The sequence below is a fragment of the Daucus carota genome, chromosome 7 (assembly GCF_001625215.2).
Source record: "Daucus carota subsp. sativus chromosome 7, DH1 v3.0, whole genome shotgun sequence".
NCBI classification, from domain to species: Eukaryota; Viridiplantae; Streptophyta; class Magnoliopsida; order Apiales; family Apiaceae; genus Daucus; species Daucus carota.
In genome coordinates this window covers 19,128,224-19,155,313 of record NC_030387.2, presented here as the reverse complement: position 1 = coordinate 19,155,313, position 27,090 = coordinate 19,128,224, and the positions used below count along the sequence as shown (strand labels likewise).

Below are 27,090 nucleotides of genomic sequence, written 5' to 3'. Positions count from 1 at the left end.
TATTCTAATGACGAGAAAAATAAATAGATAAATAAATAAATATATATATATATATAATATTTGATGTAAGATTAGTAGTCTAACTATTGAAAGTACTGCAATTAAAAACATGTTTACTCCTGAATCGATGTTTCATTTTTTTCAAAAATATTCTTAACGATCCAACCGTACGAATGATAGGAACTACTTATTTTATTGTGTTACAAAAGATATTAAAAAATAAAACATATTCAGTCAACTAGTGAAATTACCACAACTTAAAACATATTCAGTCCCGATTTAATGTATTATTTTTTTAGATAAATTTCTTGCCGATCCAACCGTACGGATGATAAGATATACTTATTTTAATGATTTCATAAAAAAATCAAAAAATAAAACATATTTTCGATATGAAATTTTAATAGTCAATTATTGAGATATCTATTTAAATTTTAATCAAATTCAGTAAGATAATAATAGATTCAATTATCATATATTCATATTCTATTCAAAATATCTTCTTTTCAATCTTGACTTCGTCTCACAAAGTCACAAAGACATAAACACTGAAAGTCTGAAACTCTCGAGCTCCACCATTCCAGATTTGCTCTTGCTTAGTCGCTTGGATATCTTCTGTAGTCTGCCTAAACTCGTTGTGCCTAACTCCTAAACTTACATTTACTTTTTTGATTTAGTTCTTCTGGTGTCCAGCCGGCGAGCCCTAGTTCAGTGACTGCTGGCCTTTTCTATTTCTGAATTGTATAGTTTATGGTTAACTAAGTTCTTTTTAGTTTAAATTCTCCAAACTCAAATATCAGACAACTGTGGAGCAATTATGAATCATGGTTTTGTCACCTAACTCTGAATGTCACTGCATACTGCTTACCAGCCTTGCAATTTTCTTATTTTGTTATATCATCATTTCCATATATTTACAAATGAAATATCAAAAATTCATATATATATTAAGCTTTAACGAGTCGAGTCGAGCTCGAGTCGATTACAAGTCGAGCTCGAGTCGAACACCGATAAAACTCGGCTCGAGTTTCTTAACGAACGAAATTTATTGTTCGAACTTGAGCTCGATAACAAACCGAGTCGAGCCGAGCTTGTTCGCGAACAGCTCGGTTCGTTTACAACCCTACCCTAAGTGAAACTGACAAAACCAAAGCTCCTGGCCCTGATGGCCTTAATGCGGGAGTTCTTACCAAGCTCTGGCCTATGATTAAGGATGAAGTTCTGGGTTTCTTTAAACATTTTCATGGCACGGGTGCGGTTCCGATTGGCCTAAACTCTTCCTTTATCGCACTTATCCCAAAAACAAGTGAGACTTCCACTCCTTCCGACTTCAGGCCAATCAGCCTTATGAATGCACTTATGAAATTACTAACAAAAGTGCTAGCAAGCCATTTAAAACTTCTAATGCCCTCTTTAGTTGGCCAGACACAGTCTGCATTTATCAATGGCCGCAACATCTCCGATGGTATTCTTTTGGCAAATGAAGTGGTTCATGCTATCAAAACAAACAAATCTCAAGGTGTTGTTTTCAAAATTGATTTTGAAAAGGCTTTTGATAGAGTACAATGGTAGTTTGTTTATGAGATTTTTGAAAAGATGAATTTCCACCACAAATGGGTTCATTGGATTAAAGGGATTTTCAACTCTTCACGAATCTCAGTTCTAGTAAATGGTGCTCCAACCCCGGAATTTTCTCCTAATCGTGGTCTAAGGCAAGGCGATCCTTTATCTCCGTTGATTTTCAATCTTGTTAGAGAAGTTCTTTCACTTCTTCTCTCAAAGGCAGCGTCATTTGGGTTGTTTGAAGGAATTGCCTTACCTGGCTGTCGGATAAAACTCTTACACTTGCAGTTTGCTGACGATGTTTTGCTGTTCATTAATGGAGGAGAGAACGCAATGTTAGATATTAAAAGAGTGCTCCAATGCTTCCAGGTTCTTTCTGGTCTAAAAATAAACTTCAATAAAAGTCATCTGCATGGGTTTAGTCAAAATAAGGCTGTTATCTCAGAGTGGGCAAAGATGTTGGGCTGCCAGGAAGGGGGAAATTCGTTTAAGTACCTAGGTGTAACTATTGGACTCTCCCCGAGGAATGGAAAATTCTGGACTCCGCTAATCGATAGAATTCAAGGCAAAATCAGATCACTGGAAGCCGAAAATATCTCCATGGCTGGCAAGGTAATAATTTTGAAATCAATTATAGATAGCATCCCGGTGTATTGGTTTGGTCTGTACAAATTACCCAAAATTGTGATTGCCAAGATTAAAAAGCTTAGGAGGGATCTATTCTGGGGTCATAAGGAGGGGCAATCCAGAAAGCTTCATTTAAAAAATTGGGAGGCTATTTGTGCGCCTAGGACCAGTGGAGGCTTGGGTCTAACTACAATAGCAGGGAGGAATACTGCTTTGCTCGCCAAATGGTGGTGGCAGGCTTATAATGAAAGAACGGCGCTGTGGAACAAAGTGCTAACTGAACGATATGGTGCTGCATGGAACTATGACATGTCTACCATAGACTAGCAATCTTTCTCTCTGATAGTACAGAACTTCTTCTCTCTCAAAAATGAGGAGGGGTCTGATCTCATCTCGAATCGATCACACTACAAATGGATCATACAAAATGGGAAGCTTGCTTTTTTCTGGGAAGATACTTGGTATGGTGATTCTACTCTTGCGTCTTCTTTCCCACAGTTGTATGCATGTGCTGCTCGAAAACATGTTGTGGTAGAAGATTTCTACCAACAATGGCAGTCGCGGGAGTCGGACTGCCAATTGTGGAGCTCTCCGCTTCCCCCATCGTTTTCTGCACAAGCCACAGCTCTTGATGATATCATGAGATCATTATCCCTCACGTCTAACAATGATTTTCTGCTTTGGAAACCTGTTAAGGGCCATTACTCGGTTAGCAAAGGCTACGACATGCTCTACAATTACCCTCGCCACTTTACACACGATTCTTCTTGGCATTCCATATGGTCAGCTCGTGTTCCTCCGAAGATCAAAGTTTTTCTTTGGAAAATACAATCTGGGATCCTTCCAACTAGAGAGGTGTTGAGTTGGAGAATTCCGAGTATCAGCCCGGTGTGTATGTGGTGTAGAGATGAGGTCGAAACTCTGGAACACATCTTCTGGACATGTGAACCTGCTTCTTGGATGTGGAATTTCATTGCAACATGGTGGAGCAATAGAAGACTTCTTGTCAGGGTGCGTAGGTTCTCACTAAATCGCATCCTAAATATCTATAAACAACGTCATATAAAACAAGTTTGGATGTTGGTCATTTCTGCATCCTTATGGACTTTATGGCTTGCCCGAAATGAATTGGTCTTCAACAATTCCAAATTGAATGCTGTGGAGTTAAAAAATCTGATCCTGGTTAGGGTGGTGAAATGGGGTTCTGCCGCGAACATACTCAATGTTGGTTCCACGCCTGAGTGGAAATTGAACCCAGTTGGTGTACTGACGGCAATGCACTTTAAGAAATCTTCTCAATTTTGGAGCTTTTTGAAAAATGCTTATGATTACATATGCATGGTAGACGGGGCATGGAGTTCCCGCCATGATGGCTCTATCGGGGGGGAATAGGTGGTAAAATTTTAAACAAGTATGGTGCCATTATTTTCATATTTTCTGGTCCGGTTGATGTGTGGAGCATCCATGAAGCGGAGGTGGCTGCTATAACGTACATGTTGGAAACTATTTGACATAAGAAGCTGAACTCTAAACAAGTTGTGGTCTGCGCTGATTCATCAATTGCCTTGAATGCATTTTATGGTGGCCTTCAATATTATTTTCCTCATATGGTTCCTGCTATTAATATCAACTCGCTTTTATATAATTCTGTTTGTATAAAACTTGTTCAGAGTGATATTAATGAGCTGGCTGACCAGATAAATCGGGATGTTTTCTTTAGTAATTGGGCCACTGATTGGAGCCTTTAATGCTTTGGGCTCTATTCTGCTTTTATTGCCACTCCTTGGAATAATATTAATTGTTTGAATCCCCGGGTTTCCTGGGCAATCTTCTGTACCAAATCTCCAGTAGCTGACTCTAGTTCTTGTAGCTCATAGGGGTGATCCTAGACCTAGGAGATTTTGTAGTAGGTTTCAGAGTTTTTCTGGCGGCCAGGCATCCTTTTATTCTCTGGTTTTAGCGGTTGTGCCCAGTCCGTATGTGTTTTTCTCTTTTACTTATCAGTTCTCTAGGCGACCCTCCTGCCCAAGTTGTCACTCTTGCTCCACCGTTTTCTATATGTAACGGTCATCTTCCTTTTCCTCATCATCTCCCTCATTTCCTCTCTTCTCTTCCTGTTTACTTCTTCTTGTTGTCTAGTTTCTCTTGCTTATGGATCATATCTGGGAGGTGCCGGAAAAAGGCTTCGTCAAGATAAGCGTGCATTACGTTTCATTTGATGTCCCTCTTCCTAATGGGAACTCAAATGCTGTTGGTGTCATTGTCCGAAATAATGGAGGTAGGGACTTATGGACTGCCTTGGGGCCTATGGAAGGTCTTAACGAGGAACAGGCCCTCATGGCTGGGGTTCTAGCTGCTTGTGTTGGGGGAGTCAAGAAAGAGTGGGGAAAAATTCATATCGAAACCACTAACCGGGATGTGTATGACACTATCAGGATCCAAAATCAGTTTGGACTCCAAGAGGATCAAGTAGAAGTGTACCTCCTGTTCAACACTTTGTACACTAATCATTTTAAGGAGGGTTCAACTGTGGTTTGTGTTTCATGGATTCCCATTTTCATGAACAGCTTAGCTGAATATCTGGCCTCTTATGGTATGTAGCATCTCTCTTGTTTTGCTGAGACTGACTCCAGGGTGCGGGACCTGGCTTTTCATATCGAAAAGGACATGGGACGTGTTTTGCCACACCCAGTACTTGAACTTGGGTGAGGGGGAGGTAATTGATGCTCCTCCACCAAACCCAACAAAAAGAGAAAGCTGCAGTGTGTTCTGGATTGTGATGAGCGTCCTCCTCAGGCTAGGGTTTACTTTGTCTCTCCTCATGCTAGAGTAAACAATTTCAACTCTGAATGGTCTGCAAAGGTGGTGGACAAAGGGAAGCAAAAGTATTTTGAGGGCCGGGCTTTTAACAACAATGGGATTCTCTCACTAAATGCAATCCGTTTCATGGATGATGGTTTGCTTGGGGAATATTCTGATATTTTCAAACAGGAGGTGGTTGATTTCTGTGCACTAGTCAAGAAAGGGCTTCTGGCTGGTGACCTGCTTCATCATGCAACCGAAGGAACCATGCACAAGATACAACCTACTATGCTGGAATTGCTGGACTCTCTTCTCTTTAGTGGGCGTGAATTCTTCTCTGTGGATGAGGTGCTGCATGCTCTGGGTCTTTCCCAGAAATCAATCTCCCTTCCAGTAAAAAATGAAAGATGTGTGATGTGACCTCCCATCCACCTCCGCTCCTCCGCGTGGCTCCGATCCTTAGCTATAGTTTCTAGTTTCCCTGATCGATCTCGAACTATCTTGCTTCTCTAGACTTAAGTTGCTTGTATCTCTTTTGTGAGGTCTTTTGTTGTGCTATGTATTGCTTTGATACCTCTGCTGTAAGAATTTCCGAGATTTATATATGCTTGATTTTCAAAAAAAATAGTATATCAATAAAACAAAGATGAAAAACGGATATAATTGGATTAAAGAGATTTTATGTTGTAACAGAATTTCCAAAGAGAATCCAAGTATATCAAGCAAACAAAAATGAAAAATGTTAGGATTTGTCCTACATTTTGAGAGGGATGGGAATTTATAATATAAGCAATGAGAATAATTTCAATCAAAACAAGACCTTTTGGGAGGTGGTCAAAAACAAAATCGTACAGGCTCGGTCCAAAAGGGATAATATTGTACCATCAGCTATCGCTTAGCAAACCCAACAAGTGGTATCAGAACGAGGTTGGAACGTATCATAACAATATCCGACGGGATCTAGAATGACTCTCAGATGAGGCGGATTAGTATGGGACTAGGGGGAGCCACACAGCTAGATGGATTTCCGGTATAAGCTTAAAGGGCCTAATCACAGATCAGGCGGTGGGATTCGACATGTGTCGAACTTGATGTGTAAAAGGAGAGATTGTTAGGAGTGGTTACAACGAGACCTTTTGAGAGGTGTTCCAAAACAAAATCATCCGGGCTCGACCCGAAGTAGACAATATCGTGTCATCATAAGTCATGACTCATTTAGCTGACTCACAAAAAAGACGAGAACTACGAAGCTAGACAGAAGCGTATATTTTTATGGGTTAACAGCTTAAAGGTAGTTCAACTCATGGATAGATGTTAGGGTCATCAAGTATTAGCCTATTTGTATGAGCCTATTAACCTGTTTCATATTTATTATTTAGTAAAACTAGGTACTCCTACTTATTTTCAAAAAAACATATACATATTTACATATAATTTTAAAAATATATGGATTTATTTGAGAAAAATAAGAAACCAGACGGAGTCGTTTAAACTAGATATACATTTAATAAAAATGCACCATTCAGTTCAAACCCAATCTTTTTGATAAAATTAATCACCATCTTTTTACGAAATTATAAAAGTGTCCCCGTAAAATTTAAAAATGTAAAGATATATTTTAAAAAAAATTACAATTTCTCATTATTATAAATTTAATGAAATTATAGAAGCGTACCCATAAGATTTAAAAATATTAAGTTATTTTTGGAAAAATTGACAATTTTTTGTCATTATAAATTTTTACAAAATTATAGAATTGCATCCTTTAAAATTGAAAAACTGAAAGTATTATTCAAAAAATTGACATTTTTCACATATATAAATTTTACGAAATAATATAAGTGCACCCATAATATTTGAATTTCACAAATTTATAAAAGTGACCTCATAAATTTTGGAAGCATATAGATACTTTTCAAGAAAATAACATTTCAATCGGTTCGGTCCATTCCGTTAACGCCTAACGGCACTAACACCAATATTTCAATACAAATTAATTTTTATTAGTTCAATTAATTGACTCACATTTTTTGAGCTCTAATCCAACTTGTTATGAATTAAATGACTTTTTAACCTATAAACCATATCTTTATACACGAGTTGGACACTTCAGCATTTTCTGGATGTTGCGTGGAGGTTCAGAAAAAATCGAGGACGTACTGCGAGGCCACTATTCTACCAAGTTGGAAAAAACTATGAAAGTGACGCAAGTTAAGAGTCAAAATGTGTGTGAAGATACACGGATCTGTATTTTAGTGGCTTAAAATTTGCTTCCAATATATGCTTCTGATCTCTAAAAATATTACCGACCTCTTGGACACAGATTTTTGGCCAATCAGAATTTCACATCTTCAAGAATATTTGAATTGAAGAATTCATTAAACGTTTTTCCCATTTCATGGCATACTATCTTCTTTTTGGACGTTGCAGAATTTCTCACACCTGTCTGAAAAATGTGTAGTTAATTTGCATGTTAGTTTTCGTATTTGTTGGGCTGTTCCTAAATCATTGCTTAAACAATAATATAAAATTAGTTTATACCCATGCAAAGCACGTGTGGATATAATATTTGTTATGTTACTGTATATATTTTAAATTTAATTAATTTTATTGTGAAAATAAAATTATGATAAAATAATGTGGTTAAATAATTTTTTTATTTAACGGCTGAATGAATTCTAAATAGGTTTTTTTTTACAGAATGAATTCTTAATAGTTTCCGTCAAATGACTAATTAAAAATTAGTTCGAACATTTATATTTAAATGAAAATGTTAAAAATTAATAATTTAATATAGAACATATTATTAGTTAAAAGAGACGCGTAAACCCAAATACCGACACATCATACTAACCTAATTTTTAATGGTTTGGTTTAATAGATAATGAAAAGTATATCATAACATGCTATAAATTAAGGAGGTCTGTGGGTCGAATATCAACCGGATCACCAAACTCGACCGAGCTTTAATAGTATGATCATAATATACAGTATAGTATAGATTTATAATATTATTTTTAAATTGAGACAATTGGAATATTTGAAAATAATGCTAATGTATTTTAGTGGAAAAGTATCACCGATTTATTATTAATTATATATAATAATATTATATTTTTATAAATATGTCGCCCGTCCTATACTAAAACTCAGTCGTGATTATTAACGATTAATCATCCATTAATCCTTATTCCGTAACTCGTCGAACTGATTAAATATCTGATTATTCTATTAATCCCCGATCAATAAAATTAATCCTTGCTCGGTGTCTTTACCGATTAAATCTGATTTCCGCTTTTTACAACACTGGTCACCCGTGTTAATTGTAGAAGATCGGTTTTTTTAGTTTGAAAATGTAAAAGATATAGCTTGTTTTAGTTAAAAAGATAATTACTATGTTGCTTGATGTCATTTCTGAATATTGAGTTTTTTTAGTATAAAACATAAAAGAGATAATATATTTTAGTTAAAAAGAATAATTAGTTATATAGATATGCACGTGTTTAAGCCCAATACCGACAGATCAAACTTCTGATTTTCGAAATAATATAGTATAGATTATAATAATATTTTTTTACATGTATGTTCCATGTGTTATTTTTTAGAAAATCGATTTTTTAATTAAATATCTGAAAAAGATAACGTGTTTTAGTTAAAAAAAGGCTAGTTGCTATGTTGTCTAATATCATTTTTAGAAATTTGAATTTTTTAGTTAAAAAATATAAAAATGATAATTGTTTTAGTTAAAAATGATAATTAATTATGTAAAAAATCCATAATTAGGCCCAAGTACCGACGACCAAACTTTTAATAATTGATTATATAAAAAGCCCATAATTCGGCTGAAGTACCGACCGACCAAACTCTTAATGTTTCGGCTTTAATAGATAATATATAGATGTGGTTCCTAGTAAGTTAAAACATTGGAATACTCTTTATACTTGGCTCCTTATTCACATTCTATATTTATTTTATATAAATGAGATGAAAAAGTTAGCTAAAAGAAAGAGAAAAATTGGAGGAAAATTAATATTATATTGAGTTAATAGCTACTAGATGCTCTTTAGAAGAAATGAAAGAGAGTAGACTCTTAAATTTTTAAAGAGTTTTTAAGAGCTTATTGAAACTCTAATTTTTGATTTACTCTTTAAATTTAGAATTAAGAGTTTGTTTAAAAAGTCAATTGGAGATGCTCTAATTCTCAAAACTTGGCCGCATTTCCATCATATCAATCGAAATGTTGGTGGGAGTTTTCTTTTTACATAGTTGTAATAATAAGTGAAGAATCAACGGTGAAAGAACTTTAATTATGTAAAACAAACACCACCAACCCCTCCCAAACAAGGTCATGTTTAGGGATGTTTGGTGAGGGTTATTTAGAGTAAATGACACCCCTCCCTAGGGGTGGCAATCGTTTCGTTTCGTATACTTTCGTTTCGTGTATTTTCGTGTTTCGTGTACTCGAAGGTGAAACCCGTATCCGCCCGTTATTAATTTCGTGCACCTAATTTGAAACCCGTATCCGTTTCGAATCGTTTCGTGTATATTTCGTGTACTTTTCGTGTATATTATATATAAAAATATTAATATATTTTTTAATCAAAAAATGGATTTAATATATATTTTCCTTTATAAATTTATTAAATGTGAATGATATATATTATACTTGTATACAATTCTTTATAAATTTGTTAATGTATCTACAATATATATCCACACATACATATAAATATATACTTTATACTCAATTATATATTTAATATATCATTACATATATATAATAAATATAATCTACAAATATTTCGTGTACTTTCGTGTATATCGTGTACCCCAAATGAAAACCCATATCCAACACGAAATCTATCGTGTAATTTCGTGTTCGTGTACTTTCGTGTTTCGTGTATCGAAAATCAAAAGCCGTATCCATTTTTTTCGTGTCGTTTCGTTTCGTGTTAGCGTGTTACGTGTCAAATTGCCAGGTCTACCCCTCCCAAACAAGTTCATGTTTAGGGATGTTGGTCAGGGTTATTGTTTAGAGTAAATAACAAGACGGTGACTTTAGTCTTTTAAATTTTTGGAGTTAACGGAGGAAAGTCAACGGAAGTTTACGTCGCCACCTCATTAAAAAACGGAAGTAAATTCTAGCATCATTATGTAATTTTTAAAGTCCAGTCACCATCTTGTAAAATTTGAAAAACTACAATCACTACTTTGTCATTTACTCTATTATTTAGGGGCTGTTTAAATGAGCTTAAAATAAGTGCTTTTTGTTTAAAATAAAAAAATGGAGTAGAAGTTCGATACAAGTTAAGACTTATAAATAATTAAATGTTTGGGAAATAAGTAGAAACCCTGAAACAAAAGTTAAAATTCTTAGCTTTTTATAAGTACTTCTTGACTTTTTACACAAACCGTACGAAATAAGTGCTTTTAATTTATAAACCCAGAAGTCGGCTTTTAAGCCATTGCCAAACAGCCCCTTATTTGTATGGTTTCAATTCTCGACTTACGAAGTCAGGATTTGTAAAGTTGAAAAGTCTAATTTTGTTTAGTGACTTATTCTTATTTTGAAAATTGATTTTTCTATTATGTAGCGTACCAGTTTATAAGATAATTTATAATAATTTATTATTATATTAACGATTTTTATATCAATAAGTTACGAATATCAGAAAATTTATCGAAACACATAAATAATAAATTACGTCTCTACTTATTTATCATATGATTTATTGAATTTGGGTAAAGGTTTTGCTGGCTTGGAGAGACTCTGGTGATTCCGTGTGACTAAACTTAAAATTATGATTTATAACTTACAGTGTCTATCACATTGTCTATTTTGGATAATTCTACATCATAGATTATTTTATAATAATAATAATGATAATAATAAATTTGATAGTTTATTTATTTTTGTATTGAAATTGATATTTATCAAAAAATTATAAAAATAAAACAAGTCGGTCAGAAAGTATATTCTATCAACTATATTTTAAGTTAGATTATGGTGTATTTTTATTTTAAAACGACTTCTCGTTTGTTACATAAATATATATATTTTTCAGTTAAAATAGAGTTAATAGGATAAACGAGAAAAAAACACCCTTTATTATGTTAAGTTAAATAAAGGCTCAGTTAGGATTTATTAAGTCTAATGACTAAAGCCAACTCCAACAATAAATCCAAATTTAGATCACCAAATGATCCAAATCTAGGGCGAGATCCAAATCCTATTCCAACCATAGTTACCCAAACTTAGATCCAAATTCACTAACCTTATAATATTCATATATTTTGATTTTAAATATTTTAAAAATTGATTAACTAATTTCATCGATAATGATAATAATACAATTAACGACTAGACAAAGATAAAATATTAAAAAATAATTCGAAAAAGTTAAAACAGTACATAAAAATAAATTAAAAGCATTAAAATATTAATTCTCAGAATTAGTATATTTTTCCCACAAATGCACAATAAGTTTATTTCGAAGTTCAAGATGGGCAATATTTATTTTTGATTTTTCGATAAATTGTTGAAATTTTATATATTTTGAAATTTTAATTTATAATTAATCGTTGTTTTAATTATATTCTAATCTTAATTAATCTATCTTTAATAACATTAACAAAATCATCAAATAATAAAATTAATAATATTTTAATGTTAAAAAGATTTGGACCAGTGAATAGTAGTGATCCAAATTTGGACCAGTACTATTCACTGATCCAAATTTAATTTGGATATTTTTTAGTCCACGGTTGAAGTGGTTTTTAGAGCACAACTGTCCCAAATTTAAATTTTTGGATCACGGAGATGTCGTAGTCCACGCACAGCTTCATTTGGTTCTGAGATGGTGCAGAAGTTTGTTGTTTGTGGACTGTGGTAATTGATTGGGATACGTTCTATTGTCCATGGATGAGAACACAAATTATAACCATAAAGGTAACGAGAAAAACGTGGATTATGAACCATAAAGATAAACATCAATAAAACAATATGAACCTATCAGGCCTGAACGCGCTTAATAGAAGGAAGTTTTAGATTATTTTTTTTTAATAAATAAGCTTACATGTCTTATATATGATTACTACATTTTCTAACAATTTCTGAATAAACCAAAATCAGTTAGCAAAAAAAAAAAAAAACCAAAATCACATACAAAATCATGTTTTATATATGAATATATTTTTTAACAAGCGAGATTCGAGTATAAATCCATATGAATACATTTTCTAATAAGACACAATCGAATATTTACCAGGATGGTATGGAACAAGTACTTAGAGGGTGTATTGAATTAAGATTTTTATTCATGAAATCCGAGGTTATTTGATTGGCATTTTTTGAAATCTATTAAAATCTTGAGTTATTTAATAGGGATTTTAAATTATACTGCAAAATCTGGTGGTATTCAATTGAGATTTTAAATTAAGCTTTAAAATTCGATAGTATTCAATTAAGATTGTTTAAAATTCATTAAAATCTGATGGCATTCAAATATATATGGATTTTTTTTGGATTACATAAAATGATGGATTTTGTGACATTCTTCGGTGTATTTTAAATTTTTTGAAATCTCATCAAAATCAATGGTATTTTGAAGCATTGTGCTTAAATCCTATCAACTCTGCAACATTTTATCAATAATCCGCACAAAATCAAAATCACATACAATCCATTAAAACAATCTATTAAAATCTCAATCGAATACACCCCGTTAGCCACGGATGGTGGAACAAGTTTTTAACCACCAGTTGTGTACGTTAATTTTAAACATGAATTTCTTAGTTACTCCCTCCGTCCCAGCCATTTGTATACAAATGGTTGGGACACGAAAACCAAGAAAAATGATAAAAAATGAGTAAAGTTGGATGAAAAGTGGGTATAGTGGTGGGACCCATTTATATTTAATAATAGATTTGAGATAGTGGAGTAAAGTAGTGGGTGTAATAGTGTTTATATTATTATAGAATTGAGATAGTGGAAGAATGTAGTTGGTGTAATGATGTTTTATATTATAAAAGTTTACTATTTTTGGAACGTATACAAATGGTGAGACGTCCCAAAAAGGAAACTGTATACAATTCATCGGGACGGAGGGAGTAATTGTTATACACAATTTAAAACACAACTTACAATGTAACACTTGGAACAAACTAATATTTTAAAACTTTAGCAAAGATTTTTTTCCCCAAAGTAAAGTCTAGCAAAGCTTAAAATGTTTAAGGTGAGGAAAAGACTTTGTGATGTGAACATCAATAATTTCACATCTGAACTACCAAAATCCAACAAAAAAAATTTACTTACACATAGTATTATAATAGCATCAATAACATCCACCAAAGTTGTAAATGTCAAAAATGAGCACTATATATAGAGGGTAAAACAAACCACAATCTCATATATCCAGCAACAAGCTACCATTTGTAGTCTTGCATTAGCCTCTTCATTCAGTCCCTTGTTTAAAGAGATATTCAAAAATGGGACCTTCACTAGCATTTTGCACTCTTGCAGCAATATTATGTAGCATTGCTACCAATTATGCAGTTGCAAATCCCCACCACCACTACGTCTACAAATCTCCACCTCCACCTGCAACCTCCAGCCCTGTGGTCTACACTTCACCATCACCTTCTCCATCTCCAACACCTGCTCCAGCTCCTTATTCGCCGTCCCCTTCTCCATCGCACACATGTGTTTGTCATTGTCCCCTATCACCTTCTCCGTCTCCATCATCTCCTTATGTCTATACACCTTCTCCAGCTCCAGAAGCACCAGCACCAGCACCTAAGTCACCCGACACCTACAAATCGCCAGCACCAGCACCCACAAAGCACTACATGTACAAGTCTCCACCACCTCCTTACTAGATATCAATGCCCCGCCTGCCATGCATGCATCTTCTGATTTTGATTCACGGTTACTACTTATGATGTACTAAGAGCCAAGTCGATTACGAATAAATGCAGTGTTTGTGATTCTATGCTGCTAACTAAATAAATATGAACATCGTCGCATCAAATTATTTACCTTTTGTTATTATTACGTTGTATGATGCATTTTAGGATCTTTCGAGTTTAGTGTGGTCAGCATCTCTCTGTCTGTGGAATTGTAATAGATTCGATTTGATGTCTCTAATAAAAGCATGTTGATATGAAGTAGAGGAATTTTAAGGATATCACCATTTTAAAGCTTTTCGCCCGTTACTCTTACAGACCAAAACAAACGACAGAACAGAATACTATGAGATACTGTATTAGTTAACCCAATCACGCATGGTAGCACCACCAAAGGTGACATCAATACATCTTGCCACGTTTCCAAGCACTGAAATGATTAAGAGCAAATTTCTATAATATCAAACTAAAGTTACATGTATATCAACTCTGTGAAATTCCTGACATCTTTTTGATAAAAACTAATACAAACTACAAAGGCAAATCAAGTAAAAGAAATTTTCTGTATAGAAGAATATAACAAAGGAAGAGAAAGTAAGAACCTAAAAGAGAAACACAAACTGAGCAATGGAAGCATCCCCTTTTCTGCTTACTACTTTGCTGACTGCTTTGATGCATTGGCAAAGACCTCCTTGTAACAAATGGGGCAAGCCTGATAACAAGGTACATTCAGATACTAGCTGAATTTCTTGTAATAAGTTTTAAAAGGAAAAAAGCTCAATGATTTTGGTGGCTTACCTTGTTGATACTAAGCCATCTGCTGCCGCAACCAGAATGATAGATATGTTTACATGGAAGGTTAATCTGTTGGTCACCGCGTTTATACTCCATCTGGCAAATCACACACCTGTTCACGAGCAGGGCCAACAGGTCAAAAACCAGGGACCAGGATTGTAACATACTTTTCTGAATTAGTTAATTATAAATTCACTAAAAAATATTGGTCATAATATATACGTAAGCCAGTTCATATAGACTCAATCTAATAAGTTTTTATTGTTTTATTCCACATATCTCGATTTACAAGCTATAACTGAAATCAAATACATAACAGGTGTTACGGTATGCTAAAGCAATGGACACCTGTTAGAAAGTCTCAGTTCTCATCTTGCGCTCCTGGAACTTCTATCTTTTTCACAATTCACATGTAATAAGCATATGCACCAGTTGTACAAGGGTTTTTTTCAGATTAGTTGAACAAAGTTCATACCGCAATACTACCAAAATGGATCTTATTTATATTTATGAATGTAATATTGTTGGCTATGCATAAGTGGACTTATTAGCAATGTACTCAAATTTGTCTATAGAGTTGTAGTATAACTATCATAATATAAATTCATTAGCTTATTGCAATCTAATAAGTAAATGACATTACCGATATACAATATTCTTTCTATATAACAATATAAGGAGTTATCATAAGAAAAATCCAGTATAATTGTTAGCTTAAAAGTGCATTCTCTTGAGTGTGTGTATTCTATTGTTTGTGAATAACTATTGAAGCACATGGATGCTCCATCGATTCATATTTGAAATGCAAATTAGGTCTATGAAGTTTGTATTTTTATTTTTATCTTCCTAATAATATGTATACATAGTTACATTTCCACAAAGTATGTTTGTCCTGTCAAGAGTGAGTGAACGATACAAAAGAATGTCTACTAAAGTCATGCAATTCTGGTTGGCAGGCTCGATTACTGCACTAAACTAACAAATAACAGAATCTGTTAAATTAAAATGCAAGAAAGAGTCGTGGCAAAAAAAAAAAAAATGCAAGAAAGAGTTCAATATATCGTACAAAAGACTTTAGGAAGGACTTTTGATAATTGAACTTTTTGCTACTTATATAGTAACATGAACTTGTATCAAATATGTTACCTTTCTCTTCTAGATTTTCTTCTAGAAAAAAACCCACACTTGAACTTCGAGATTGGGAGCAAGGAAATATTCTCTTGGGAAAGACCACGACTTTGAGTTCCAACTGTCTCACCTAAGTCAAGCAGTTCCTGCATATGAAAAATACGGCCACACCTAAGTTCTCAGTTTTGATTAATTTACATGAGTAACACTTGTTGTAGTTCTGAGCATTGAAATATTTGGACATATTATAAAATATGAATAGGCAGCATACTGTTAATACCTCAACTGTTTACAACTTAAACACCAACATAGTTTTAACTTTCAGGAATTTAAATAGTAGTCACCACTCAGACTTGCAAATAAGCATCAATTTGGTATTACAACCAGAAGAGAAAGCAAACAAGGCTATAACCTCGATAGAATATTTGTACTGATGCAATGTCAAGCTAAATACAGCTAAATTCTTTTTCTCAACTGCAAGAGATGTCCTAATCAAAATATTAATGAATTTCAATATTAATTATTTCATGTTGGGTGCTTTACTTATCCTATAATATAAAAATCTCAGTATAGAAAGAAATGAAGGAAGGATATTGTTCAGTATGTCCCTTAACCTGTAACTTTGTGCACTGTTTCTTTGCGAGGACAAATACAATGAAGAAAGAACCATGCAGCTGGATACCTACTACTGTATCCCAGAGATATTGACTGGTACATTCGACAGTGTGTAAAGTTTGCTCGCTGTAAAACCTAACTAGACGAGGACAACAGACTGTGTCTAGAATATTAAAAACTATAGTGCAATTCGTATTGAAGTTTAATAAGTGAGAACAACGCCAAGGTGTAATGGAACCATTTTTTGTTCAAGCTAATGTACTTAAGGCCAAAACAGTTGATAGACTAACTAAGTCAGCTCATTTCCTTCCCATTAACGAAATATTCTCATTAGACAAGTTAGTCCATATGTATCTGAAGGAGATCGTCGTTCGTCACGGAGTTCCAGTCTCCATTGTATCCGATCGAGATCCACGATTCAACTCGAGATTCTGGAAGAGCTTTCAGGAATGCTTGGGCACCAGATTGAATATGAGCACTGCTTATCATCCACAAACTGATGGTCAGAGTGAAAGGACTATTCAAACAATCGAGGATATGCTACGTGTCTGTGCTATTGATTTCAAAGGCAATTGGGATGAACATTTACCGTTAGTGGAATTCTCATACAACAACAGTTATCATGCAAGCATCGGAATGCCTCCTTATGAAGCTCTGTATGGACGTAAATGTCGATCACCCGTATGCTGGGATGAAGTAGGAGAACGTAAATTACTTGGGCCAGAGCTAGTTCAGCAGACGAAAGAAGTGATTGAAACCATTCAAGGAAGACTAATTGCAGCACAGAATCGTCAGAGAAAGTACGCGGATCAAGCCAGGAAGGATATGGAATTTGAAGAAGGAGAATCTGTATTACTGAAGATTTCGCCATGGAAAGGACTATCCCGATTTGGCAAGAAAGGAAAGCTAAGTCCCAGATACGTCGGACCATTCGAGATCTTGAGGCGCGTTGGTAAAGTGGCTTATGAGTTAGCGTTAGCCCATATATGGAGCATATTCATAACGTCTTTCATGTGTCAATGCTTAAGAAGTATCATTCAGACTCTAAGCATGTGATAGAATACGAGCCAGTAGAACTTCAGGCAGATTTGTCTTATGTTGAGAATCCAATAGAGATTCTAGATAGGAAGGAGAAAGTGTTAAGGAATAAAGTGGTAAAAATAGTGAGAGTATTGTGGAGAAACCCAAAAGTTGAAGAATCAACAATGGAGTTAGAAAGTGATATGTGTGAGAAATATCCTCACTTATTTTCTTAACAGATTCTGAGGACAGAATCCTTTTAAGGGGGGAAGGATGTAATATCCGGGATTTCGGCATGTATTTACTTATGTCAGTATGCGAATATTTTGTGAATTTTATGTGAATTAATTGTGAATTATATGTTAAGTGACTTGTTGTATGATCGTCTATGTGTGTTATGACTTGTGAGATGATAATTTTTACATGATCAGATCAAAATATGGAGAATTTAAGCACTCATTTGGCAAATTATGGATTATTATATCATTTGATATTTGATTTAAGGATTTAATTAAGTATATTATAAAATATTATTATTAAATTGATTTGAAACCCGTTTACTCGATAATTAAACCCCGGGGGGCTTCCGGGAAAATTTCGCCAGTTTATTATTCGAGATATTCTGAACAACTTTCGTGTTTTAACTTTTCCCATCTGGTGTACGGATTTACGTGAAAGATTTCGGAACGATTTTATGAATATTTTATTATTATTTACCGTATCGATAAACGTGTACGCCGGATATTTGTAACCCCAAATTATTTTGGCTAAAGCATTATAATTCTCGTACTTCGTGCCAATCAAAGCTCGGAGCCCCATAAGTTTCTCGTAATGTGTGTATTTGATAATTATCGTTAAAGTCGGTCCCGAACGGATCAGTTTTATTAATACTTAATGATTAAGAAGTGTATTTTATATCCGATATGATCCAAATGGGGGCCAGTTATTCGTAATTATAAATAGGATAATTACTATTTTATTTTTCATAATTATCATTTCAATACACGAGAATCGAGAGAAACTAGTTATTCGTTCTTCACGTTCTTGAAGTTCAATCGAAGGTTTGAAGGCGTTATCGATCTCAGAATCAAGCATACAAGTAGTCCAATCGAAGGTATCGACGCGTAGAATCCATATCAAGTCTCAGAAACAGGTAGAGATTCACCGTTGGGGAGTAATTTGAGTTTGAAATTTCGTATGAATTAGGGTTTAATTAGGGCTTTTTGATTTTGATGTGGTTTATGTGATTTTATGCTTCCATGATGCAGATAATCTTCTCCTGATCATTTTGGTATATCATATGCATGATTTGGAGTTCAATAACATGTTCAAAATTGAGTTTAATTGTTCGAATTAAAAATTAGGGTTTATAGCCGTTTGAATGTTTCAATTGAAAATTAGGGCTTTTTAATCCAGGAGGTAGAAGTGAAATTGGAGGATACCATTATGTTTGTCATGTCTCCAGGAGTGTGTACATATGTTTAAATCATACCTGAGGTTCAGGGATTGGACGAATTGACGAGAAGAAAACTCGCCGGCGACGGCGAGTTTCTTCAAGCTTTTCCGGCCAATTTCTGGCTCGGTTGGTTGAATTGAAGTGATGTACAGGTTTGTTGAGTCAAGGAGAGTAATTCTGGAGAGTTTAACAGCCAACGGAGGCCGGGAACACCTTCTCCGGGGTCCGGCAGCGATGGCGGTGCCAAACTACAGTTTGGTACCCCATCGTTTGGAGATGGTGAAGTGGCTGCATCGTGGTTTCGTTTTTAACAATTCAAACCTTTAAGTTTCAAAACTTTGCAGTCTAAACCCTGAAATTTTAAAACTTCTAAAAACTGATTTATTTTAAATTCTTTTAATTTCGAAAATCATTTATTTATAGTTTTTAATTATCTCTTAATTCAAAAATAAATCTAATTTAATTTATTAATTAACTTTAATTAGTAATTAATTATAATAATTAGTCAATTGATTTAAATATTAATTGATTAATTGTTTTTATTATTTATTAATTGATTTTAATTGATTTATTAATTAGATTTAATTGTTTTAAATGTTTTAAAAATCCAGAAAAATAGTTTCAAGCTTTAGAAAATTATTCTAAAATATGTTGAAGGTTCGTTAATTGATTTCAAGTGATTTCGAACCTTATTCCGAGTATTCGGACTTGTTTATTCAGTTATAAATTGATTCTTTTACCCGTTTTTATTCCGAAAAATGTTTGAAAATTCATAACAAATGCCAGAAATATCATTTTAACCTCAAACCTTTTCTAAAAAGCTATTTTATTGATTAACTTATGTGTTATGTGCTATGTGTTACCTGATTGATATGTGAAATGCTTATGTGGACACTGTATGATTGTTTTATTAGTATCTTTTAAACCGTATATCGGATTTAAGTGAAACGAAGGGTAGCTAGAAGCTTGTTTCGATTATGAAACAAATAGAATGATATGAGATTGAGTATTAATAGATGAACATTGTGATTATCAGAGAAGGAAAGGCTTAGAAAAGGAAAGCAAGTAGTATTGGAGTGATTCTGACTAGTAAAAGCTATAGAGAGAAATAAAGCTTCGGAATAAGGCAAGTGCTCTATTCTCAACTTGTACTTCTGTAAACTCCTTGAGTTACTGTTCTGCATATAATGTTGTTGTTCTGGAGAGATTTGAAAATACATCTGTTGATATATTGTGCTATTGATCCTGATTATTGATAAACCTTATCCAACCCTCTTGACACCTGAATTACAAGCTGAACCTTGACTTTGATTTCAATTGAATTTGTACCTATTTCTTTGAGACCTGGAAACACAAATCATTTACTTTGATATCCTTTCAGCCATGAATGACCAAACAGTACAAACCTATATGCTACGATACTTCACCACAATATACGATGTCTTACCAAATACCTATATGACTCTTTCAAAGAATGTTCACACATATACACCCTAACACTTGGATTTCCTTCAAGATAAACATAATTGGAACCTTAAGTCAATCTCAATTGCATTACTTCTTCTACAAACACCAGATTGTTTTCACCATATACTTAATCTTTCTTTCGACTTCAAGCCATTCTTCGAATATATTGTGATGATACTTGAACCTAATTCTGAATTGTCTTTTAATCTTGATAAATATTGCAACCCTCATTATAATGATTCTGATTTGACGATTATGATTCGGTTTTGGTAATATTGCTTCTGTTCAAATGGTATTGATTCTGATTTATTAAGATATTGTTGATTTCATTATATTGTTAAAGAATTGGATTGTTTTATAAATGTGGACCAGATTCGTGGTCAGACCAGATTCGTGGTCATTAGGCCAATGTGTGCCTTGGATCCAGTGATAGAGCTTGGTATGTACCTGGCTCGGGGTTAGTGCGTGACTGATCAGCAGCCTAACCTTGGTTTTTAAATAAAAATATCTATATCCAATTCTAATCACTATTTTAACAAGGGAATTTGAAGTCTTGATCCATTCTTATTGATAAATGTTGAACTTCAGTTTATTGTTTATATTACTTGCTGAGCTGTAAGCTCACTCTTGCGATGCCTTATGTTCTTTTCCAGTGAAGAAAGAGAATACTGTTAGCGAGGACCCGCAGACTAGTCATCAAGCCAAGGTATCAGGATGAGTGTTGGAGAGCCTTGCTAGGAGTTGCTGATATTATGAACTTTTAAGTATCTCTTGTGTATAAGCACTGCGTTGAGGTGTGTAAGTTGTAAGATATTGATTGGGATTCGACGTATTGTAATATAACTTAAGTTGTGGCTTGTTTCATACTATAACCTGGAGCGGTGCATGGATGTTTAGGGTCATTGCATATATTATTCTTGTTTACAGGTTTATATTGTGGTGTGACCCCCAAGTCTATGACCCGGATTTGGAGGGCGTCACAGAAACAATTTGTTGCTTCATTATCGGCTAGATTTAAGTTGGAAACAACTTGTAGCTTCATTCTAGACTCGTTTGAAGTTGAAAACAACTTGTAGCTTCATTTTCGGTTGTTTAAAATTAGAATAAACTTGTAGTTTCATTCTTGACTCGTTTGAGCCCGAAAACAACTTGTTGCTTCATTATTGGCCAGATTGAAGTTGGAAACAGCTTGTAGCTTTATTCCAGACTCGTTTCAAGTTGAAAACAACTTGTAGCTTCATTTTCGGTTGTTTAAAATTAGAATCAACTTGTAGTTTCATTCTTGACTCGTTTAAGCCTGTAAATAACTTGTTGCTTCATTATTGGCTAGGTTGGAGTTGGAAACTGTAAAGCATAATGTAACGTAAATGTAATTACGATAACTCAACACAACAAAAGACAGGAAACAATACGTAAGTATAATACAGGAATCTACAGGTTTGAGATTCGATACGAATAGACAAAGACAATCAAGATATCTGAGACGAGCATCCGTCCACTGGAAGAAGTTCATTAACATGTTCAAGCCTCAGTGAAGAATAAAGCAAACAGTTTCTGCTATCAAGATTGCCTGAAGATCAAGTATCAAAGACCAGAAGATTCCAGTATATTTAATTTGATTATTTACAATCAAATTTATCGAAGCAACATCTAACCCGGAATGACTGATCAAGCATGTTATCAAGCAAAAGGATTCAAGGAATTATTTTAGTTCGAGTCATTCGTGAACCAGACCAGTGCACAGGACGTCAGGACATTCGAAAGTATTCAGTGGATTCGATCAACGAATTATTAATCAAGTCAATTAAAAGGATCAAAAGAAGTCATCAAGGGATTTAAGTGATATATATATATATATATATACACACATATATTATTAATTGTGAATTACTTGAATACAAATAAATTCAAGTAATTAACTTAACACAATTAATCATAAATATATATATATATATATATATATATATATATATATATATGCATATATGAGGCGCAAGAATAACTCTTATGGAATTCTCTAAGTCATACAGAGCAACACTGTGTCAAAGGCTCAACCTTTGACCAAAGTCAAAGGCGCAACCTTTGACTTGTCAAACTTGGCGCTAACAATTCACTTGAATTGTTTTCTAAGTAAAACTCCATAGGGCACAGAAGGAAGTCTCCTGGAGCGCAAACTTTTGTTCGCACAAAATCACGCAAGCGTACGTGGTCACAAGTAATATAGAATAAAATTAAGTTCGTTCCCATAGAGACTAGTGTATTCAAGAATATGCACTTATGCACTAATGTATGATTATTATTCAATGCTTGGACAAATAACAATTTGGTTGGTTTTATCTAAATTGACTAAATCAAGTCGAATTATAACTAAGAGAATTAAAATCAAATTACTAATGAGAATAAAATATGGGATTCTAACTTCATTATATACTTCATTCAGAGTTATGCCTTATCGATATGTGATGGTTGATAACTAATCAGATAACACGAAACTGATACACGCTAACAGTCGTTATACGTGCACCATACTGCTACACATCCACAATTAAGATAGAAGGTAAACAGACACCAATTATGCTTAGACCTTATATGTCTATAGAATTTGAAAACATAACGGTTGAAGAACGAGTTATCTATCAAGATTACATAGGGCGATGCAAGATGGTTAAAATCACATCACTAATCATGTATATCGAATACATAATCCTATGTTCGCATGGCAAGTTCTAAATCAATATATCCACTGTTGCTTCAATAAAGATTAACAAACAATCTAAGATGTTAGCTACGCATCCAAGACGAATAAGCACAACCAATACGAAGAAATCAACATTCATCACACCAATAATTAAGGCAAATCAACTACTGAAATCCATATATAAATCCGCTAGAATCCCACGATAATGATTAGTTCATAATCGAACTTCTCATCATCATGGGTTCGAATGTAAACATGGTACGGAATAGTCTAAACAATATTAAAAGAGTAAAACAAGAGTTTCGAAACAAATCCGAACGAGCATCCAAAGTTACGCCTACTTCGAAGAATTACAAAGATGAAATTATGAAACTAGATCTTCTTTGTAGCCGTCACGTGCTCCTTGGAATGATTCTAGGTTGTTAGGCTTCTCCCTTGAGCTTTTTTTTTAAGTCCCACAGCGATCGGGCCTTCAAACGGATCAAGAATAGGCAATCTGGGCTTTTTCTCCCAACAGAATGGGGTGGAGACCCCGTCAGCGGGGTGGAGACCCCGTCAGTGGGGTGGAGACCCGTCATTGGGGTGGAGACCCCGTCAGGGCAGCCTCTATTCTGCTGAAGTAGGGTGGAGACCCCATCAGTGGGGTGGAGACCCCATCTTGGCAGATTTTTCTCCTTCAGAACGGGTTGGAGACCCCATAAATGGGGTGGAGACCCCATTTGGGCAGCCCCGAACGCTCTTGGAACCTTCCTTCCCTTTTCTCCTTCCTTGCTCGCTCGATCCTTACGCCGTTTCTTTCACCTTTTAGCCGTTGATCCACCCTTTATTCCTCCTCCTAGGAAACCTACACAACACCACACGAACACATCAAAAATACCACATACTTGAGGCCAAATCATCAATTTAAGTCGAAACGAAGGCATTTCAAGTGGATATAAAATCCACTTATCACACCCCCAAACTTAAACCGATGCTTGTCCTCAAGCATAGACAAACACACCAACTATTAATGCAATGCATGAATGCAACTATATGCCTACGTCTACTCGAATCATGAAGTGTAATCCTTGTCAACATAGCATCCTCAGAATATGCAACATTGTCAGCATTCATCTCTTTCACATATTAGCCATGTTCTCTTCCACTACAAGTGTGAAGTGCATCGTGTGTGCTACCATGCTCTCTAGTGAAACAAAACAAAGACTATCAAACTTCAACAGAGTCCTCACTATGAGCCGTTAATCAGAATCAGGCTTAAACACTTATTTACTAAAGAGTCAACTACAATTTAGGGTCATTAAAGAATTCCTATGCCTTTCCTATTTTTTCTATTTTTTTTTCTTTTCTTTGCTAAGTCTAAGGTTGGGACACTTCTCAGTGTAAGTGAGTCACGACCGCCATTCAACTTCGCTTTTTTTTTAATCAAGTAATTCCTTCCCATTAACGAAATATTCTCATTAGACAAGTTAGTCCATATGTATCTGAAGGAGATCGTCGTTCGTCACGGAGTTCCAGTCTCCATTGTATCCGATCGAGATCCACGATTCAACTCGAGATTCTGGAAGAGCTTTCAGGAATGCTTGGGCACCAGATTGAATATGAGCACTGCTTATCATCCACAAACTGATGGTCAGAGTGAAAGGACTATTCAAACAATCGAGGATATGCTACGTGTCTGTGCTATTGATTTCAAAGGCAATTGGGATGAACATTTACCGTTAGTGGAATTCTCATACAACAACAGTTATCATGCAAGCATCGGAATGCCTCCTTATGAAGCTCTGTATGGACGTAAATGTCGATCACCCGTATGCTGGGATGAAGTAGGAGAACGTAAATTACTTGGGCCAGAGCTAGTTCAGCAGACGAAAGAAGTGATTGAAACCATTCAAGGAAGACTAATTGCAGCACAGAATCGTCAGAGAAAGTACGCGGATCAAGCCAGGAAGGATATGGAATTTGAAGAAGGAGAATCTGTATTACTGAAGATTTCGCCATGGAAAGGACTATCCCGATTTGGCAAGAAAGGAAAGCTAAGTCCCAGATACGTCGGACCATTCGAGATCTTGAGGCGCGTTGGTAAAGTGGCTTATGAGTTAGCGTTAGCCCATATATGGAGCATATTCATAACGTCTTTCATGTGTCAATGCTTAAGAAGTATCATTCAGACTCTAAGCATGTGATAGAATACGAGCCAGTAGAACTTCAGGCAGATTTGTCTTATGTTGAGAATCCAATAGAGATTCTAGATAGGAAGGAGAAAGTGTTAAGGAATAAAGTGGTAAAAATAGTGAGAGTATTGTGGAGAAACCCAAAAGTTGAAGAATCAACAATGGAGTTAGAAAGTGATATGTGTGAGAAAGTGTTAAAATTGAAGATGAATGCTTACATAGCGTTTTTTAAAACAACTTGTAGATTCATTCAAGACTCGTTTGAAGTTGAAAACAACTTGTAGCTTCATTCAAGACTCGTTTGAAGTTGAAAACAACTTGTAGCTTCATTTTCGGTTGTTTAAAATTAGAATCAACTTGTAGTTTCATTTTAGACGCGTTTGAGCCTGGAAACAAGTTGTTGCTTCATTATTGGCTAGATTGAAGTTGGAAACAATTTGTAGCTTCATTCTAGACTCGTTTAAAGTTGAAAACAACATGTAGCTTCATTTTCGGTTGGTTAAAATTAGAATCAACTTGTAGTTTCATTCTTCACTCGTTTGAGCACGGAAACAACTTGTTGCTTCATTATTGGCTAGATTGAAGTTGGAAACAACTTTTAGCTTCATTCCAGACTCGTTTGAAGTTGAAAACAACTTGTAGCTTCATTTTCGGTGGTTTAAAATTAGAATCAACTTATAGTTTCATTCTTGACTCGTTTGAGCCTGTAAACAACTTGTTGCTTCATTATTGGCGTAAAAAACAATAAAAATACCTGTATAGCGTTTATCGGGTGAGCGCTATAGAAGGTGCAGCTTAAACAGCGTTTCTGTAAATGCTATGTAAGAGAGCGTATTTTAAGTGATTTTTTATTTTTTTTATTTATCTTTAAACATTACTATAGCCCTAATATAAACGCTATGGAAGTAGCTAATATTTTCACTTTTTTTTTATTTTAATCGGATATTTCATTGAGTAAAACACAAGAGGCACTTGATCATATCATCGAGACACTGCGCGCGAAACCTCCGAACTCTCATCTCTGGCTCGTCGAAAGCTATTTCTCATAAAATCTTCGAAAGCTATTTCTCATCAGTGGGATTCCTATTTCTCAAAACATCTCTCTGGGTAAAGCTTTGAGGTGTGGGTCTTGGAATTCCATCAACAGCTTCCAACATCTCTGGCCTTATCACGATTTGTAAGTATTCAATTTATTATCTGTAAGTATTTTAGGGTTCTTAATTTTGGGGTTTTTGAATTACTAAATTTTGGGTATTTAATTTAGGGTTCTTAATTTGTGGGTATTTAGTTTGTTCGGTTATAATGCTAAATTGGGTTTATCTTTTGTGTGGTTGTAGAACACTTGCATTGATATTACTGGAATTTCAGTGGTTGCTCTTTTAAGTGATGAACATATATATATATATATGCTGAGTTTTACACACACCCGTACTAGTTTATGCCACATCATTTAACTAAAGGTCAAATCATGACCCTTCTGTGCTATACTCCTCCGTGTTTGCTATGAGGTGAATTCCAGTTGGGATCACCAATAATAAGTGCCTGTTATGAAATGCTTCATGTATAGCTTCGATTTGGTATGTTAACCCTAACCAAGCTTCTCCTCCTCTAATGTTTTAAGTTTGAAGGTTTGGGCTTTATATATATATATATATATATATATATATATATATTTGTTCTTTATTTGAGTATGTTTTGTTCGATCTTGATTTGCATTTCTAAAAGTTATTTTGTTATATGTCTGAAAGTGTTTGTTTATATGTCTCAAAGTGTTTATATCAACAATTGTCACTCGAGACTATAATACGATCCAGTGGTTATGATTCCATAGTAGGCATTGATTT

At 34.5% G+C, this 27,090-nt stretch overlaps 2 protein-coding genes and 1 long non-coding RNA gene across 4 annotated transcripts; 2 read left to right on the top strand and 1 right to left on the bottom strand.

The window, feature by feature from the left end:
• Positions 1-1,596: 1,596 nt before the first annotated feature.
• On the top strand, positions 1,597-3,582 carry LOC108203303 (uncharacterized). The gene is made up of 2 exons (XM_017372124.1): positions 1,597-2,460; positions 2,542-3,582. Exons 1-2 carry the CDS (start codon positions 1,597-1,599, stop codon positions 3,580-3,582), a joined length of 1,905 nt encoding a protein of 634 aa, XP_017227613.1.
• Positions 3,583-13,479: 9,897 nt separating this feature from the next.
• On the top strand, positions 13,480-13,869 carry LOC108203307 (extensin-3-like). Its single transcript, XM_017372130.1, has one exon. It carries the CDS (start codon positions 13,480-13,482, stop codon positions 13,867-13,869), a length of 390 nt encoding a protein of 129 aa, XP_017227619.1.
• A 1-nt stretch (position 13,870) lies between these two features.
• LOC135148031 (uncharacterized) lies at positions 13,871-16,667 on the bottom strand. Of its 2 annotated transcripts, XR_010285844.1 has the most exons (4): positions 16,232-16,667; positions 15,838-15,965; positions 14,695-14,803; positions 13,871-14,608 (listed from the first exon to the last, which is right to left on the bottom strand). It is a non-coding gene; the product is annotated as an uncharacterized LOC135148031 (long non-coding RNA). The 2 variants fall into 2 exon arrangements; XR_010285843.1 differs by having other exon boundaries at positions 15,838-16,648.
• Positions 16,668-27,090: the final 10,423 nt, after the last annotated feature.